Source organism: Lepidochelys kempii, chromosome 9, assembly GCF_965140285.1.
Source record: "Lepidochelys kempii isolate rLepKem1 chromosome 9, rLepKem1.hap1, whole genome shotgun sequence".
Classification (NCBI taxonomy): Eukaryota; Metazoa; Chordata; order Testudines; family Cheloniidae; genus Lepidochelys; species Lepidochelys kempii.
The window spans coordinates 22011320-22031628 of record NC_136388.1 but is presented as its reverse complement, the minus strand read 5'-3'; the positions used below and the strand labels follow the sequence as shown (position 1 = coordinate 22031628).

General features: G+C 39.8%; 1 protein-coding gene and 1 non-coding gene across 2 annotated transcripts in view; both read right to left on the bottom strand.

The window, feature by feature from the left end:
- KPNA4 (karyopherin subunit alpha 4) overlaps positions 1-20309 on the bottom strand; it is a 61501-nt gene that overhangs the window by 16578 nt on the left and 24614 nt on the right. Inside the window, exons 8-14 of the mRNA XM_073359521.2 lie at positions 19190-19276; positions 17250-17419; positions 17106-17150; positions 16583-16714; positions 16174-16302; positions 10946-11050; positions 8999-9070 (exon numbers count right to left, since the gene is read on the bottom strand). Of these exons, the coding sequence (XP_073215622.1) occupies positions 8999-9070; positions 10946-11050; positions 16174-16302; positions 16583-16714; positions 17106-17150; positions 17250-17419; positions 19190-19276 (740 nt within the window). The remainder of the gene's footprint in view (positions 1-8998; positions 9071-10945; positions 11051-16173; positions 16303-16582; positions 16715-17105; positions 17151-17249; positions 17420-19189; positions 19277-20309) is intronic.
- LOC140917831 (small Cajal body-specific RNA 7) lies at positions 12797-13147 on the bottom strand. Its single transcript, XR_012161021.2, has one exon.

Below are 20309 nucleotides of genomic sequence, written 5' to 3'. Positions count from 1 at the left end.
TGAAGGAATTGGCGGCTGTGATTGCAGAGCCATTGGCCATTATCTTTGAAAACTCGTGGCGAACCGGGGAAGTCCCGGATGACTGGAAAAAGGCTAATGTAGTGCCAATCTTTAAAAAAGGGAAGGAGGATCCTGGGAACTACAGGCCAGTCAGCCTCACTTCAGTCCCTGGAAAAATCATGGAGCAGGTCCTCAAAGAATCAATCCTGAAGCACTTGCATGAGAGGAAAGTGATCAGGAACAGCCAGCATGGATTCACCAAGGGAAGGTCATGCCTGACTAATCTAATTGCCTTTTATGATGAGATTACTGGTTCTGTGGATGAAGGGAAAGCAGTGGATGTATTGTTTCTTGACTTTAGCAAAGCTTTTGACACGGTCTCCCACAGTATTCTTGTCAGCAAGTTAAGGAAGTATGGGCTGGATGAATGCACTACAAGGTGGGTAGAAAGCTGGCTAGATTGTCGGGCTCAACGGGTAGTGATCAATGGCTCCATATCTAGTTGGCAGCCGGTATCAAGTGGAGTACCCCAAGGGTTGGTCCTGGGGCCGCTTTTGTTCAATATCTTCATAAATGATCTGGAGGATGGTGTGGATTGCACTCTCAGCAAATTTGCAGATGATACTAAACTGGGAGGAGTGGTAGATACGCTGGAGGGGAGGGATAGGATACAGAAAGACCTAGACAAATTGGAGGATTGGGCCAAAAGAAATCTGATGAGGTTCAATAAGGATAAGTGCAGGGTCCTGCACTTAGGACGGAAGAACCCAATGCACAGCTACAGACTAGGGACCGAATGGCTAGGCAGCAGTTCTGCGGAAAAGGACCTAGGGGTGACAGTGGATGAGAAGCTGGATATGAGTCAGCAGTGTGCCCTTGTTGCCAAGAAGGCCAATGGCATTTTGGGATGTATAAGTAGGGGCATAGCGAGCAGATCGAGGGACGTGATCGTTCCCCTCTATTCAACATTGGTGAGGCCTCATCTGGAGTACTGTGTCCAGTTTTGGGCCCCACACTTCAAGAAGGATGTGGATAAATTGGAGAGAGTCCAGCGAAGGGCAACAAAAATGATTAGGGGACTGGAACACATGAGTTATGAGGAGAGGCTGAGGGAGCTGGGATTGTTTAGTCTATGGAAGAGAAGAATGAGGGGGGATTTGATAGCTGCTTTCAACTACCTGAAAGGGGGTTCCAAAGAGGATGGCTCTAGACTGTTCTCAATGGTAGCAGATGACAGAACGAGGAGTAATGGTCTCAAGTTGCAGTGGGGGAGGTTTAGATTGGATATTAGGAAAAACTTTTTCACTAAGAGGGTGGTGAAACACTGGAATGCGTTACCTAGGGAGGTGGTAGAATCTCCTTCCTTAGAGGTTTTTAAGGTCAGGCTTGACAAAGCCCTGGCTGGGATGATTTAACTGGGAATTGGTCCTGCTTCGAGCAGAGGGTTGGACTAGATGACCTTCTGGGGTCCCTTCCAACCCTGATATTCTATGATTCTATGATCCCTTCCTGCACCCCAACCCCCCTTCCCTGAGCCCCCTCGTACGATCCACATCCCTCCAGTTCCCCAACCCCTTGCCCTGAGCCCCCTTCCTGCACACCGCACCCCCTCCCACACCCCGCACTCCCTGTCCCAGCCCTACATTCATGGCCCTGCATGCAATTTCCCCACCCCTATATGGCCCTCGGGCCAAAAAGTTTGCCCACTCCTGCACCAGCAGATGGTTGATTTTCTTTTTTCTGTAATTTCTGCGTCGGAGAGTTGTTCTTTTAAGACTTCTGAAAGCATGCTCCATACCTTGTCCCGCTCAGATTTTGGAAGGCACTTCAGATTCTTAAACCTTGGGTCAAGTGCTGCAGCTATATTTAGAAATCTCACATTGGTACCTTCTTTGTGTTTTGTCAAATCTGCTGTGAAAGTGTTCTTAAAACGAAAAATATGTGCTGGGTCATCATCTGAGATTGCTAGAACATGAAATATATGGCAGAATGTGGGTAAAACAGAGCAGGAGACATACAATTCTCCCCCAAGAAGTTCAGTCACAAATTTAATTAATGCACTACTTTTTGAACAAGTGTCATCAGCATAGAAGCATGTCCTCTGGAATGGTGGCCGAAGCATGAAGGGGCATACAAATGTTTTGCATATCTGGCATGTAAATACCTTGCAACGCCAGCTACAAAATTGCCATGTGAATGCCTGTTCTCACTTTCAGGTGACACTGTAAATAAGAAGCAGGCAGCATTATCTTCCATAAATATAAACATACCTGTTTGTCTTAGTGATTGACTAAACAAGAAGTAGGACTGAGTGGACTTATAGGCTCTAAAGCTTTATATTGTTTTGTTTTTGAGTGCAGTTATGTAACAAAAATATATATTTGTAAGTTGCACTTTCATGATAAAGAAAATGCACTACAGAACTTGTATGAGGTGAACTGAAAAATACTATTGCTTTTATCATTTTTACAGTGCAAATATTTGTAATAAAAATCGTAATATAAAGTGAGCACTGTACACTTTCTATTCTATGTTGTGATTGAAATCAATATATTTGAAAATGTAGAAAATATCCAAAAACATTTAAATAAATAGTATTTTATTACTGTTTAATCGTGCGATTAATCGCAATTAATTTTTTTAATCGCTTGACAGCCCTACCTTATAGTATAGTACCTACAGTACTATAAGGTAGGCAACTTTCTTATACTGTTCAGTATATACTTTGAATAAACTTTTTTCTTATTTCATGTAGTCTTTCCTTCTTGTCTCTTCTGTCTATTAAATATAAATATTTGTTTAACAGTGCAATTAAAGCTGCGATTAACTTTTTTAATCACGATTAATTTTTTTAAGTTAATCGTGTGAGTTAACTGCAATTAAATCAACAGCCCTACTATAAGGTACTACAGAACTGGAGGTTCTTTGAGATGTGTGGTCCCTATCTGTATTCCACTGTGGGTGCAAATATGCTCCATGTGCCCCAAGTCGGAGCATTTTGAAAGCAGTGTCTGTTGGTCCGCATGTGTGCATGGGCTCACCTCATGCTTCTGACAGAGGAGATAAAAGGGCAGCATGGACTCGCTGCCTCTCCAGTTCCTTCTCTACCATGAATCAGAGAAGATCTGAAGCAGAGGGGAAGTAGGGTAGGTTGTGGAATACAGATAGGGACCATACATCTCAAAGAACCTCCAGCTACTATAAGGTAAACAACTTTCTCTCCTTCCAGTGCTGGTCCTATGTGTATTCTACAGTGGATGATTGACAAGCAATACTCAAATAGTAGGAGGATGCAAGGGTGTAGACAGCAGAGCTGAATGAAAGACTGCTTGTATCAAGGCAGTGTCTCACAAATGTGTGGATGGAACTCCATGTAGCTGCCTTGCAGATGTCAAGTAGAAATACCTCTTGAAGCAATGCCATAGACATCGTTTGTACTCTTGTAGAACGAGCTCTTACCCCAAGAGGAGGTGGAAGATTAGATAACTAATCGAGCAAATTACAGCCCGAGGTCCATTTTGAGATTCTCTGATAAGATACCACCTGACCCCTGACTGTTTCCATCATGGTGACGAAGTCCAGGAGACTTTCTAATTGGTTTTGTACTATGCAGGTAAAAGGCTAAAGCTAGCCAAACAGTGAGGAAATGGAGTCTCCTTTCTTCTGAGAATGCGTGAGGTTTTGGGAAGAATGCAGGTAAATGATAACTGGTTCTGGTGAAACTCAGACTACTTTGGAAGTGAATTTAAGGTGGAAACATTGTCCTTATGGAATATAGCATAAGGAAAATCTGCCATCAGAGTTCCAAGTTCACCAACGCTCCTGGCTGAGGTGATGGCTACCAGAAATGTGACTTTCATGGATAGGGGAGACAGAGCAAGAAGCTAATTGTTGAAAATGAGGCTTAGTGAGTATTGATAGAACAAGTTTCAAGTCCCATTGAGGAGGTGGTGTTTTTGGTTTTTGTTTTAAATAGGCAGAAAGATTCTGATTTGCCCTTTACAGAATCTACTAGTCATTGGGGCATGAAGACTCAGTAGCCCTGTGAAGGTGGATGATATGCACTGATTGCTGTCAATTGGATCCATAAGGAGCTGATGGACAAATCTGTTGTGTTTCAGGAAAGAGCACAGCCCAGACTGAGAGGAAAATATGCAGCTTCTGAGGAGTAGGTGTCTGATGTACTCAAATAGCTAAGTAGAAGCATTTTTCTAAGTAACATTTTCTAGTGGAATCCTTCCTACTATTAGAAAAGATATTCTTTATAGCTTCAGAACATGATTGCTCTAAGAATGATGCCCATCCAAAAAACAGGCTCTGAGATGAAGCAGACATGGGTTGGTATGATTGATTTTGCCATTCCTTTGGGTCAGGAGATCAGGAAAAAGTAGGAATAACTATTGGTACCAGTGATGACATGTGTAGGAGGTTAGGGAACCAAAGCTGTCTGGGCTAGTTGGAGGCAATGAGAATAACCCATGCCATGTCTTGCCAAATACTGCACAAAACTCGAGGCAGGAATGGTAGTGGAGGGTTGACATAGTTCAGGTGGTCTGACCAAAAGCTTCACAAGCCCTTTGAACTGTTTGTAGTTCTAGAATATCGATGTGCCTCCTGGACTCTTCAGATGTCCAGGTGCCTTTTGCTATATGGTTGTTCATATGGGCTCCCCAACCCAACAGAGATAAATTGGTAATGATCATCCTGTCCAGTGTGGAGGCGAGGAAGGGAGCGCTGATGAACACCTGATGGAGATTCTTCCCCTTAACAGGGACAATATTACTTTGGCAACCGTCACTACGGTGCTCATGTCAGTTTGGTGAGAATACAAGTTGAAGTCATGCTTGTAAGTAACAAAGACGAAGGACTGCAAATGGTGTGACATAAAAGTATGAGCCCATATAGCCTAGGAAAGAGAGCTCTGGACTGGTACTATGGGGTTGTTTTCATAGCCTGAAGCCTGTCCTTCAGCAGGTAAGCTCTTGCCATGACTGAATTTAAGGACGCCCTCATGAAGTCTCTGTAGGGGTGAGAATGGATTTCTCGGTGTTTGCACTGACCCCCAAAAAGGAGAGGAGTCATTGTCAAAGTTGATGCATAGGCCTCTTGGTGTGACATGGTGACAGGGGACAGTCACTGAGGTAAGGGAAAACAGTGAAACCATGGCATCTGATATAGGCTGCTACAACAGAACACATCTTGGTAAAGATACTGGAGGTGGTAGCAATGCTGAAAGGGAATACTCTGTATTGAATGTGGTTTGAATCCACCATGAATCCGAGAATGCCTCTGGGAGTGGAGTGGATGTCCACATGAAAGTAAGAGTCTTTCATGTCAAGAACTGTAAACCACATGTCCTTTTCCAGGAATGGAAATCATAGATGACAACATCATCATTCAAAACTTGAGTTCGTAAATAAAGTGGGTGAAATTATGAAGGTCAAGAATGGGTCTCCAAAGCTGCCTTCCTATGTTCTATGAACCATGTCAAGTAAAAATCATTCCCTTGGTACCGAAGAGGAACTCACTCTATTGCTCCTTGCTGTATGAGAAATTCTACTTCTTGTTTGAGAATATTCTCATTAGAGTGCCGTGCCCCCCCCCCGAGAGGATGGGGAAGGGGTTTTTTGAGGGGGCAGGGACAAACTGTTGTATAACTGGAATGAATGATGTTCAGCACCCATTTATCTGTTATTGCACTCCAGGTGTTGAAAAAGTGTGCTAGATGACCCTCAAATGGTGTATGGAAGTCAGTTTTTGGACTTAATGGTTGCCGCTTTCAAGCTCCCATCAAAAATAACAATTTAAGCTGAGGGCTAGGACTGGGATGAGGAATCTGTTGCAGAAGCTGCAGAGAAATGAGTCTTTTGAACCTCTGTCTTCTCTGGTGGAAGTACTACTAAGCCATCTGTCTAAGCTAGTCTGTCAGTAGAATTTTCTCTTTGGGGCAGGTATATATATTTTCAGGGAGCTGAGGGTGGCCCCGGAGCCCTTTAAAATCCATAAGGACTCATCTGTCTTCTGATTAAACAGACGTGACTCAACTGTGTGCTAGACCCCAAAGTATGGAGCCACAACTCTACACATTATGATGGCAATAGTAGTTGCCCTGGAAGCTATATCAGCTGCATCTATTGCTGATTGGAGAGTGGGCCTGGAAACTATTTTGTCTTCTATGAGAGCCTGGAAACAAGTGCAGTCCTGATGTGGGAGACTATCAGTAAATTCCATGAATCTGAATAGATCAGAAGTCATTCTTAGCCATTAGCGCTGGGTAGATGGATATCCTGAACCGGAGACTAGAAGAAAAGACCTTCTTTCCCAATAAGTCAAGACGCTTGCCCTCCTTGTCAGTCACGATAGACTGGGGGTGTTGATGCCTACATCTCTCCATGGTGGCCTGGATGACTAAAAAGTTAGGAGCAGTGTGACAAAACAGAAATTTTGCCCCTTTGGCTGGAACATAGTACAGTTTCTCTGCCCTCCTGGGGTAGGGGCACAGGTATCTGGAATATGCCAGACTACTCCAGTTGGCTAACAGAAATACTATTTAACTGGAGCCAGGGGTCTGAAGGATGTCCAGGAGCTTGTGTTGAGGATCTTGAACCTACTCATGAGGAATCTGTAGCTCCCCTCCACTTCTGCAAAGGAATTCCTGGAACTCCTGATAGTCACGGGAGAGGGGGGTGGGGGTATGGAAACATTGGAATCACTGCCTCATCTGGAGACAAAGATGGCAATCTCCTCAGTTTCAGTGGAACCACTGGATCCAGTGAATACTCCTCAGTAGGATATGGAGGCAGCTTCAGTTGGCCTCTTAGAGGGGTGGGAAGGGGTGACTCCCTAGCACACCGGACTGACGCTGTGGGATGGTACTCGTCCCACAGCTCCCAGTACGGCCAACATGTTGGGTCAAATAGGGGCTGCAGAGGTCCCCATGGCATGGGGTACCGATGGTTCTGAGACAGGCAATGAGATGGAGGGTGGTCCCAAGGTATTCCAGGTTTTCTGACTGGAACATTGTATCTCGGAGGAAGGAATAAAGATTCATTGGGCAGTTTGGAATCTCCCAATGAGAAGAAAGTTGATTCCCATTCAAAAAGTTATACCAACAGAGTTGTTGGATAGAAATCATAGCCTGAAGATGGAATGGGAGACAGACTCATCCCAAAGGCCAGCTCCCTAGGGGAGTTATAGTTATAGTCTGCAAGAGCAAAGATGTCCTTAGGAGGAGTGTAAGTCTCAGCAATTCCTGGAGTGAGCGGGGTCCTGTCTGCACAAACTGCCAGAGCTGCAGCAAAGACCGTCTGTGCCACAGCTGTTGAAGACAAAGATGGTACCACAGGTAACCAGTGCTCTGTGTTCGGTTTTCATCAGTTCTGGCAGATCCCTGGGTTTGTGTCTGGGGGTACCAGAGGCATTGCCAGATCACAGTCCAGAGCCGATGGAGCCCTAGACTCATGGGCTTTCTTGTCATGTCTCAGACTTAGGATGTCTGAAGTTCTCTTCGGCTGAGCTTACAGACTTGCACAGTTTAGTCAAGTCTGAATCCAACTTCTTTAAAGTGGATTTGGAGAAAGACAGTCTCATGATTATGAGAATGCTCCCTGCTCTTCCTTTGGCAGGGTCTTATTGGATTTGTTGGGGGTAGACTCCCTTGCTCATGAGTCAGACCTCGTAGCAGGAAGCATCACTGTTCGGGGTGGAGGGTCCCTGGCCTGGGTCCAATTGTTGCCTTCTGGACTCTTCTATTGGCTTAAGGCCAGGTTCCCACCCTTTCTCGGTATGGCCGGGGAGCATACGGCAGACAGTGGGCTTGCCATGAGGCAGTACAAGCAGCACTAGTGGTTGTCGCTGACTGAGAAGGATCACAGGCAGGGAGACAAATTTTGAAGCCTAGAGTCCTGGGCATAGTCCAGTACCCTAACGGGTACAGGGGATGTGCTCCCCAAGTCAGGGAGACTAACGCTAAAATTATCAGACAAAAATTTTATAACTCTAGAACTATAAAAACTATTTACAGGCATCTAAATATATTCACAGAAAGGAGAAAGCTGAAACTTCAGACACCGAAGGTTCTGACCCAAATATGTGGCAGTGGGAAGGAACTGGAGAGGCGCTTGGTCTGTCACCCCCCCCCCCCCCCATCCCTTATCTCCTTGGTCAGAAGCAGGAGGTGAACCAGGGCACATGTGGGGACCAACGGACACTGCTTTCAAAATTCTCCAGCTCTGGGAGCATGCGTACTCACACAGAGACAAGCACTTGAAAGAAATGTTCTAGAAACCAGTGCTTTTAGAAATTCAGTGTAGAACATTTTTTAAAAAATCATAAAATAATAAATATGAATTTTTATGCTGCATAAAGTAAAATGCTATTAAATTTCAATTACACAATGAAAGGCATTGATTGTTGCATTTTGATAGACTCCAATTCAATCAAAAAAAAAGTTTGAACCATATCTTTTTGAAGCAGGACATAAACTTAATCTATATTTTGTGTCCAGATATTATTGCAATTTGGAGACTGCTTCCCACCTAATTTACCTGGTATGCTCTGTTGGCACAGTAATTTCAGTGCAAGTTGGACCATTAGAAAAAAAAGCCATCCCTGAATGGTTTTCACACTTATTTTTTGTACTTTTTGTTCCCAGCAAGAGTAAAGGTACCTACAGCTCAAGAATATTAATGGAGACTGAGTGCAATTATTCAGATAAATATTAAGGTGTACTGCAGTACAATGCAACTAATTTTAATCCCTCAAAATTAGTCACCACTGATACTCTTATTCTTAGGTCAGGCCAAAAATGGAAACCTGAGCATGCTCTTACATCTGTTTCCCTTAATCACCGTAAATCAATGAAAGGAGGAGTCTGAGGAGACTCTTTATTTTGGCAGGTAATTTAAATTACTGAATCTCCCACTTGTAACATGTCAAATACACTCAAAGAGGGAAAAAGATAAGAAGTAAACTAATTTTGGAGAAGGATTTAACTTACTTGATCTTTTCTTCCACTGATTGTTAAGTTGCTTATAGCCCAAGCAGCTTCTTTCTGAGTACCAAAATCACCCTAAAATACAATAATAGTTGGCTGTACATTATTTGGAATTACAGAAAAATAGCACTGGAAGGGACCTTGAGAAGTCATCTAGCCCATCCCCCCAGGCCAAGCCAGGATCCCAAATATACCTAGACTATTACTGACAGGTGTTTGTCTAACCTGTTCTTAAAAACCTCCAATGGTAGGGATTCCACAATGTACCTTCCGGGTTGTGTCCCCATTAGTTTAGGTTGAGGTTAAAATAAAAGAAAGGCAGAAAAATCTTGTAAAATGCTAGGATCTAGTGAGGGAGAGGAAGGAGTTTGTTTTCCCCAGTACTGCCTTCATTCTTCTACCTCCTATCCAACCCACCATAGCTATGTGCCACTGTCCTACTTGCACAGCCTTCAGCTACAAGACAGGGGAAAACACTTTAGACCCAGAGCAGAGAACTTCAGAAGCGATGGGAAGAAGAAAGAAGTAATTGTAGTATTATCCCCTTCCATCCTATACCAGCAGCCTGTAACAGACATAGCAATGAAGAGACATTGCACTGTGTTAATTTTGATATGCCATATCGTTTTAGAAGCTGTGAGTCAGCATTTGATCTCAGTGAGCTTTTAGCCTACTCAGTCTGTTTATTAATTTCACCCCCAAAAAAACTATATTTAATAGAAAATTACGCTTCCTTTATGGAATTCTGTTCTCAGGATGTATAACATATTGGTAGTAACTAAGCTACAAATCTGTGCTCGTAAGTCTACATGCTACTAGTAAGAGACTCATGATGATCTTGTCACTCCTTATTCCTCCCACTTGTGATTTTGTCCTCCTGTGCTGTAACCTCCTATTCTCTCCGTTAACCAGGAGGTTAATCCCCTTAGTCTTCTGTCACCGGGAGACTAAAAATAAATAAGGAAAAAATAAAATAAAAAACAGACTAAGCAAGATAAAAACTGACCCTGCACTTGGTATTCCACACACATACCCAACCATCATATTTAAACCTTAGTACAACAGTAGCAAGCCTCTTCTCTCCAGCAATTAGAGACTGATATGGTGATGGGAAGTGAAAGCATCCTGGAATGTCTGCTAACAGCTACTATGATTTTCCCCCACCAAAGATAGAGGAATGAACATATATGTGGAATTCCATACCTATAGCAGGGAGAGCTGCTAGCAGACAACTACCACAAATATATAGTTATTTCTATTATAGATATCTACTTTTGTTAAATTACAGTGGTAAAGATTTAAAATGGGACATCATCTGTTCTGTGGCCTCCTGCTCCAGGCCGTGATTAATTTAGGATTACTCTGCTGGAAGTAGGTAAGTATGGCAACCTAAGCAACTGGGTTTGCAAATGTCCTCACTGAAGAATTCCTTATAATGTTTCCAAGTAAAGAAAAAAGGCAAAAGAAAATTTTCAAGATTAAACAGAATGCTTGAAAAGTATTCTACTAAAAATTAGTACACTGATTCTTGACTCTCATGAAGTCTGCTGAAATCCTCAGACATTTGAGTATAGGCTCATTCCCACCTCTTCTTTCTACAAGGAAGTGTAGAATTTTGCCACAATAACTTCTGAATGGCTATAGTTATTTTATTAAAAATGAATGTAATGAGATTTAGAGTAGTAAGAAGATATTTCTCAAAAGGTCATTTCCCTAAACTACTTTTCCTCTATGGATTAGCCAAGCATTGATATATGAAGGGAAATTTAGACTTGCATTAACTAAAGTATTACGCTTTAATTAGTGATATAGGCAAATTTGCTTTTTACTCTTAGCTCAAACCAATTAAAACAGAAAACAGATTTAAGTCTAGGTAATCATCAGAAATTCAATAACGGCAAGAGGAAAAAGCAGGGCTAACAGTACAAAATTAAATATTTATTATCCCACCTTATCTAAAAGGTGTATTATCATTGGAACAAGGTTTGCATCTATCACCGCCTGAACTTGCTGCTGGTTTCCTGCAGTGATGTTAGATAGGAACCATACAGCTTCCTGCAGGAAGAAAAAAAAGATAAGCTTTTAAAAAAAACAAGAAATATTTGAATATTCTATTTCCATTCCAGCAAGATTTCATGCATTTACAGTTCTAGTAAAATCATAAATTAAGTTGAAAACATACTTTAGAACTCAGTCAATACTATTAAAGATTTAAATAGTGTAGTTCTGTATGTAGTTGCATTAAGAATCATAATAATCCAATTAGAGACAAGGTGGGTGAGGGTAACAACATTTATTGGATCAATTTTGATTGGTGAGACTGTCAGGCTGTCACTTATCTCCTTCACAAACAGAAAAGTTGATCCAATAAAAGACATTACCTCGCCCCACCTAGACACCCTAATATCCTGGGACCATCACGGCTACAACACTGCAAACAATAACCCAATTAGGTATATTAAAAGGACAGGGCAACAAAGGTGATTTTTACAATGGGAGACCAAACAGGATTATTGCCATCTGCTCTAAACCTGGTAGATTAACTGGTATTTTTTTCCTACAAATATATCACAACACCAATGAACCCTCAGAGTTCATTCCATATCCTGGAAGTCCATTCATAATAGCAGCATTATTTTCAGCGGAGGGCTGGATGGGCTCCAAAGGGAGTTGTACATCAACATCGCTCGACAGACAGTGACAAAGGCACTCTTTTCTCCCTAGCCCCTGCAAGATCTGTTCCTCCTTGTCCCTGTTCCGAAGTATCCAGAAAAAGTGTATTTACTGATTTAATGCACATTTTTAAGATTAAGGCCCTCTAGTATTTGCTCACTGCTACCAGGAAGATAACAAAACTAATGTTTTCTTTGTCCAAAGGAAAAGAAAGAAAGAAAAAAAAAAAAAAGAAAAGAAAAAAGCCAACCCCAGTCTGGGTGAAGTTTTCCCAAGGCTGAGATCAATGCTAAAAGTTACCCAAGACCTATATCAGATCTCAGTGCATGATTAACAGTTACAAACCAACAACTGAAAAAAACCAGAGCATTCTAGACCTGCAAACTTGGATAAAATTCAACACAGGCAGGCCAATATTAATTAAAAAATACAAGATTCTCACTAAATTTACAAGATTTTTCAACTACCGCCAGGTAAGCTGAAAACTTGATCCAAAATGCATAGAGTAGGAAGGTGATTATCCTCCTACTTCCAGTGAAGTTAGCAAAAATTTGTTGTCTTTAATATGAACAAGAACAGGCCCACATACAAATGCAGACACTTTAGTTCATAAGCTGCGATTTTACTTTACATCATGTACAAGAAAGTTATAAACTGCAAGAATGGCAACACTCAACCCAACCAAGGTATTGATCATGAAGCTGAGTGCCCAATGTGGTATAGTCACAGTTATCTTAGACACAGTCACATAAAACCCTCCATAAGAAAGATGACTGCAGATGACTTTCACAAGAATTACAATGTAGGCTCAAACTTTCATGCAGCTTCAAGATTTAAGTCACTAGGACACCCAAAGTTAGAATATTTTACCAATTTTATTCAAGATAACTATTAGTCCAGCAGAAGCAATAATTTTGTAGATAAGTCATTAAACTGAGGACTACCATCATTATTATAGTTAATTGGATAACTTGGCTACCCATCAGCTATACCAGTTACTTTATATAAACCCTTCATTTCATGTGTCTTGGTGTGACAATTTCATTGGAAGCTGTTTATTCAACTTAAAAGCATGGAACAGCGTAAATGTGACTTACAGATTTTCTGACTTAACATTCTGCTAAACTCTTGGATCAAATCACAGGATCATTTATGTCAATGAACCTGTTAGAGAGATTTTTAGGCTGTCTATATTCAGCTGGTGAGCTTATTTTGGGCACTAATCACTGGCAATGTTGAAAAAAACCCACACCAAAACAAGAAAACCCCCTCCCCAAAATTTCAACATGCCTCAAATGCACTCCGAAATCAGCACTTTATCAGTGCACCCATGTAGCCTTTGTAGATTCTCTCCCTCAAAAACACATTATAAAACATTAATATTCAAAAGTATAAAGTGTTAAATTAGAATGTTTCCAATCACACACACACCCACACACCCCACTCAAACAAACATCCAATTACCTTTCATAATTTCCAAGAGAGAGTCAGCTTAATCAACTGAATTCCAAGTTCAGGTTACTTTTATTAATAAACAAAACAGCATTATGGTGTTTTTAGTTTTTAATGTAAACACAGAAGACCCTTTATATCATAGGTAAACAAGCCTAATGCTTACAGACAGGGATGACATGATATTTACCAGAGTGGTTTTTACTAGGTAAAATCATGATTTTTACCACTCCACGAAAAATACTGTTGGAAAATGCTTTAAACTGGGACTACTTTAAAAACTGTTTCATTAATATACACCACATTATGCTTAGTTTTAGTTACATATGTAATTTGTGATTACATAAGGCAGTAGATTTGTAGATTAATTTATTTGTACAACCCTAAATTAAACTGCAGTGGGAATACTACTAATATGTAATTATAATACTGAACTCTAGAATATCTGTATACATTTTGGTTTGGTATTTTCTCAAGGATGTTATAAATGTCAGAACTCATTTCAGTTTCCAATGCTGTATAAATGAATGTAAAGAAAAACTGATTATATGAAAACAGTAATACAGAGTTATAGGATTAAAGCATCAAGCAATCAGAAGCATAGACTACCAGTCCAGGTCCATTTGGCCACGTAACATTTTGATGTAGTGGATGACCAAGCCTATAGGACTTGATTTAGTACTAAGTGGAGCACAGGACCTGGTCCAGGAGGTGACTATAGTTATACCGCTTGGTAATAGTGACCATAATATAATTAAATTTCATATGCCTGTGGCAGGAAAAACACCACAGGGGCCTAACACTGTAGCATTTAATTTCAGAAAGGGGAACTACACAAAAATGAGGAGATTAGTTAAACATAAATTAAAGGGTACAGTGACAAAAGTGATATCTCTGTAAGCTGCGTGGAAACTTTTAAAAGACACCATAATAGAGGCTCAAACTAAATGTATACCCCAAATTAAAAAAACATAGTAAGAGAATCAAGAAAGAGCCACTGTGGCTAAACAAAGTAAAAGATGCAGTGAGAGGCAAAAAGGCATCCTTTAAAAAGTGGAAGCTAAATCCTAGTGAGGAAAATAGAAAGGAGCATAAACACTGGCAAATGAAGTGTAAAAATACAATTAGGAAGGCCAAAAAAGAATTTGAGGAACAGTTAGCCAAAGACTCAAAGTAATAGCAAAAAAAAAAATTTTTTTAAAGTACATCAGAAGCAAGAAGGCTGCTAAACAACCAGTGGGGCCACTGGACAATCGAGTGCTAAAGGAGCATTCAAGGATGATAAGGCCATTGCAGAGAAACTAAATGAATTCTTTGCATCGGTCTTCATGGCTAAGGATGTGAGGGACTGTCCCAAACTGAGGTATCATTAGAGGAGGTTTTGGAACAAATGGATAAATTAAACAGGAATAAGTCACCAGGAGCAGATGGTATTCACCCAAGAGTTCTGAAGGAACTCAAATGTGAAATTGCAGAACTACTAACGGTAGTCTGTAACCTATAATTTAAATCAGCTTCTGTACCAGATGACTGGAGGATAGCTAATGTGATGCCAATTTTTAAAAAGGCCCCAGAGGTGATCCTGGCAACTACAGGCCTGTAAGCCTGACTTCAGTACCGGGCAAACTTGTTGAAATTATAATAAAGAACAATACTGTCAGGCATATAGATGAACATAATTTGTTGAGGAAGAGTCAACATGGTTTTAGTAAAGGGAAACCATGCCTCACCAATCCACTAGAATTCTTTGAGGGGGTCAACAAGCATGTGGCCCAAGGGGATCCAGTGGATATAGCGTACTTAGATTTTCACAAAGACTTTGACAAGGTCCCTCACCAAGGGCTCTCACACAAAGTAAGCTGCCATGGGATAAGAGGAAAGGTGCTTTCATGGATTGATAACTGGTTAAAAGACAGGAAACAAATGATAGGTATAAATGGTCAATTTTCAGAATGGAGAGAGGTAAATAGTGGTGTCCCCCACGGGTCTGTTCTGGGACTAGTCCTATTCAACATATTCATACATGATTGGGAAAAAAGGAGTAAACAGTGAGGTGGCAAAATTTGCAGATTAATAGGCAGATTAATAGGCAGCAGGTTCAAAACAAATAAAAGGAAGTAATCTGCAAAATTTGCAGATTAATAGGCAGATTAATAGGCAGCAGGTTCAAAACAAATAAAAGGAAGTATTTCTTCATACAATGCACAGTCAACCTGTGAAACTCCTTCACTCCTTGTGAAGGCCAAGACCATAACAGGGTTCAAAAAAAGAACTAGATAAATTCATGGAGGATAGGTCCATCAATGGCTATTAGCCAGGATGGGCAGGAATGGAGTCCCTAGCCTCTGTTTGTCAGAAGCTAGGAATGAGCGACAGGGGATGGATCACCTGATGACTACTTGTTCTGTTCATTCCTTCTGGGGCACCTGACACTGACCACTGTCGGAAGACAGGATACTGGACTAGATGGTCCTTTGGTCTGACCCAGTAGGGACAGTCTTATGTTCTTATTCCTCAGTTTTGAATGATATACCCAAAGTCTGAAAAGTTTCATTCTATGCTTGCTGAACACCGGTGTAATTATTTTTCCCAGTTTAAACCAGGTTTAAGCCAGTATTTACCAGTGCCCTGATCTAAATTAGTTTTCCCTAGGAAATCGCTAACCTTGCAGCACAAAATAAAGATCAAATTTCATACAAATTTCAACTCACTGCTGGGATTATGGATTGATGAATACTGGTTTATACAACATTCTGGAATGCCCAGATATTGATGAAGTTATTACAACAAATTACTATATTTGGTAAGGTAGCTATGCAGTTCCTCAGATTCTTTTAGGATACTAATGGTTTAATTTAAATAAGTAAAGGAAAATATAGCAAGATCAAGACTTGTCGGCAAGAAACTGGTATTGCAACAAAGATGTATTATCAGGTTACAGTATTTGGGGAAAACAGTGTCATACTGACATTTGGTCAATATTTACAATACAGGGCAAATAAATAACATCTATTCCTGTGGGTAAATTTCACACCCAAAACTTATTTACATACCTTATTAATTTTTTCTTTGGGATGTGTCAGCAGTGCTGGGAAGTGTGAAAGAGCTTCACAATTCAGAACTACTTGTGTCTGTTCATCAGTACCAGTAACAATGTTGCCTACAGCTCTGAGTGCAGCAGTCTGAAACAACACACTGTATTTAAAGACTTGAACATTTAGAATAATATTTTATCTGTAAGTTAAGCATGAAAACAGTGAACAGAGCAAAATATTATTTTATTCAAATGTTACCACAAAGCAGATAACTGACATTGATAACCTAAGTATTTTGCAAATAAATGTTTGCTGATAAACCTTTAATCAATCATCGTGATAACTAAACAATTTAAAAAGTAAGCCACTTCAGTACTGTATATTAGCTATATATTAATTTATTTCAAAATATAGTATCTAAACTTACTTGCACTTTAACTTCTTGGTGGCTGAGAAGGGGAACCAAATGAGGGACTATTCCAGAGTCTATCACCATCTGGATCTGTTCATTGCCAGCATCCGTTAGGTAGGAGAGGGCCCAGACTGTATCTACCAATATCTAACATTAAAAACAAACAAACAAACAAACAAATACAGTGTCAAACCCATAAAGAGAGAAAGGTCTAAAGAAGATGTGCCAAGATCTAAGTTATAAGACTATTATATTTAAAGTTAAGTTTTTTGGAGAAAAAAACTTGAAAAAAAATCCAGTTTTGGTTCAATCCAAACTCATTTTTTCCTTCTGATTTTTCAGTTTGATCCCCAAACCAAAAATAAAATAAATAAAGAAAAATTATTCACTCATATGTACTTATGGATAAGGCTACCTTTTAGTCACAGGTATTTTTAGTAAGTCATAGACAAGTCACAGGCAGTAAACAAAAATTCATGGCCCGTGACCAGTCCATGACTTGGTCACAAAATAATTTGTGGAAAATGTTTTTACTCACATTTACATCTGTGTGGTGAATTAAAACACAGAGGGCTGGAAGAATCTGGAGGGGAGACAGAGTGTTAATATTAAATAGAAATATTCAAGACATTCAACAATTTAACTTATTTAATTTAATTTATAAATGAATAATTCAGTTCACCTCCTGAATGGTTTCCATTGGCGGAGGTGGGTCTTTGTGACGGCATAAGTTGACCATGACCCAAGTAACATTCCTTAAGAATGTTATGGGAATAGATGGACTGATGAAGGACAGCAGAGGTTTCACCACTCCAAGACTAATAACATAATCTCGACACTGGGGTCCATCACCTGTGTAAACATTAAATCGTTTTATGAAGGTAAAAACTATTTACAAGGGATGGTGTTGTAGAACCACGTTCTCATGTTAAATTACCAAGGGCCTAGTTGTTAGATGACCCAAGGGCTATTCTTCCAGTTTCCAAGCACAATTTGGGCATGAGGTTGGGCCTCAGGTCAGCTGCAAATCTGGAACCAGGGGTATAACATTGATTTCTACATACCCACAAAAGGAAAACTTCTCAGGACAGACAGTTTCCCCAATACCCACTGTTTAGCATTATTAAATTGTTCAGTAATCTGAGTAGAAGGTAGTCGAGAAACTATGAGTAACTTCTTTATATACTTTATTTTGGCAATGCAGAGAATAGCACATCGAATATTCAACATCCTGGCAAGTGACAAAATTAGCTTTCCAGTATGTCTTCATTTTTGTAAACTTAAATCCTTCACTATTAATATCTATGTAAAACTGTCTAAACCTTTGGATGCAATAGACACCATTAGTCAAAATGTGACTTGCCAACTGACTGTACAAGAAACACCTCATTCAACATGCAGTAAAGAACTGTTCCCCTTTTTGATTCACATCACATTAAATATACTTTATGCTAGCAAAAAGTGATTTGCTGAATTCGAAAGAGGTAGTTATCCATGATTAAAAACAAATGAAAAAGATAGCAATTAACGACCACGAGGACAAGGTATAATAGAAACCCATCAATCATAACAGGTTACTGATCCAGACAAAATGCTCTGTGACAAGTTCCATATTGCTTGAAACTGAATAGAACATTTTCAGTTTACTATGCTATCCCCACAGTTTGAGGTGTATTGCATCCACTTAGATACTTATATGGTCCTCAGCATTGTCATATCCAAGCTGTATTGTTCACAGGAAAGGAACACCATCACTCCCAGGTCCAAGTAACAGTACTGTTCTAATCTTTTAAGAAAACCTAGAATCAGAGTTTTTGAAAACTTAGGGTATGTCTTCACTACCCGCCGGATCGGCGGGCAGCGATCGATCCCCGAGCCCTCTCCCATCAACTCCTGTACTCCAGCTCCGTGAGAGGCGGAGTCGATGGGAGAGCGTCAGCAGTCGACTCACCGCGGTGAAGACACTACGGGAAGTCGATTTAAGTACGTCGACTTCAGCTACTTTATTCACATAGCTGACATTGCATAACTTAGATCGATCCCCAGTGTAGACCAGGGCTTAGCTTATTGTCACAAACTAAGCAATACCTAAACCCACTACATTTCAGTAATTTAAGACATGGTGGGGCTGACATTTTTAGACTACACTCACCACTATGATATTTGAATATCTCTGTGGTATATCACTTACACCAATAATCAAGAAGAGACAAACAAAAGTTTTAGGTTAGCCAAAAGCTTGACCAGAAAGATTAAGTACTATGAAAGCTCTGGTGACTGAAGTGTGAGCTCTGATGGCGATCCAGAGCCTTTATAATGAAAACTATTTTAAGTTGTTTTTCATTATAACATTATGCATGTGATTTGTTTGCCAGACATTCTTTCCTTTTCTTGTACCTGGACTGAAAGATGTATGTGTTAGAGGAGGGGCAAGAGAGAAAGCAGACAGAGTTAAGCAAAGAGCATTTTGAGGGAAATTAACTCCATGTATCTGAGCCAATCCCATTGCTCTTATAGTTAAGTATACTTCTAATTATTAAAAAAATAAACAGAATCCAAATTGGTTTATTAATTTGATTTCAAAAGAAACTTTTGAATTTTTATATTAAGAGTAACACAAACCTATGATATTGCCTAAAGCCCATACTGCTTGCTCACACACATTTTGATGGGGTGAATGCAGCAGCCTCAGAAAAAGTGGCACAGCATCTGAAAAATAAAGCACTCTGTTACTCAAAAAGTCTTAGTTCCTAAGCGATGTGCTCATTATAGTTCACTCTTAAGTTAAAAATTGACATTCCATTACCCCATGATATGAAGATTTTCTCCGGCTGTGTGTTTATTCTGGTTAATGAGACTTCACTCTTTTTCCAGATGATGTTCAAACATAAACATAGATCATAACACAACTTTTCCTTTCATACCATTCTTTCACAGAAGGGTCTGCACTTCAGACCAATATAATGAGAACAAAAGATTTAAGGTAGTTATTTTTATATAACTTTGTACAACAAGTTTAAATTTTAAGTAATTATTCTTAATAAATGGTTAATGTTGAAATTCCATATTTAATTCTACTAATTACCACTGAATTTCAATATTAATGTTTAACTGTTTTATCTACGTAGTTATCACTAGAGCTGTCTGAAATGGAATTTCAGCAGTTTAAAATCAATCCAACAAGCACGAGTAGTTAATTTGAAAAAAAAAAGTCAATAAACATCATTAATTGGTTATATATTTTCTACATTTTTTTCCATCACTGGTTATTAATAGAAGTTTTAGTTAGGAACTTTTAAGAGCAAAATCTTGAAAATTCTTATCAAAGTATTTGTACAGCAACATAAGCTGCCACCTATATATCCTGTCTTCTCTTCCTGGCTCTTGAAAATTTTAGATAAAGGAGCAATCTAGCTGATTACCACAAAAGAGATTCTGATGTTTCAAATACTGTCAATGAATGACTGGCAAAAACAGTAAATTGATCTGTAAGGAAGGGATTTAACAAAAATCACTCACCAAGAATAAGATACTTACATTCCAGCCTCATATATGGAAACAATAGGAGCAGGGGCCAGCTCCCAAGCACAGTCACTGCTGAGTCAACATTTAACATTGTGATATTATCTGGAAGATGCTCTTAACTCCTACTCTTACACCCCAAAAGCTAAGGTACTTGTGCAACGCCTCCTGAAGAAGCGTGGTCAGGAGGAAGGACTCAATACTCGTTAATGTTGAAGGA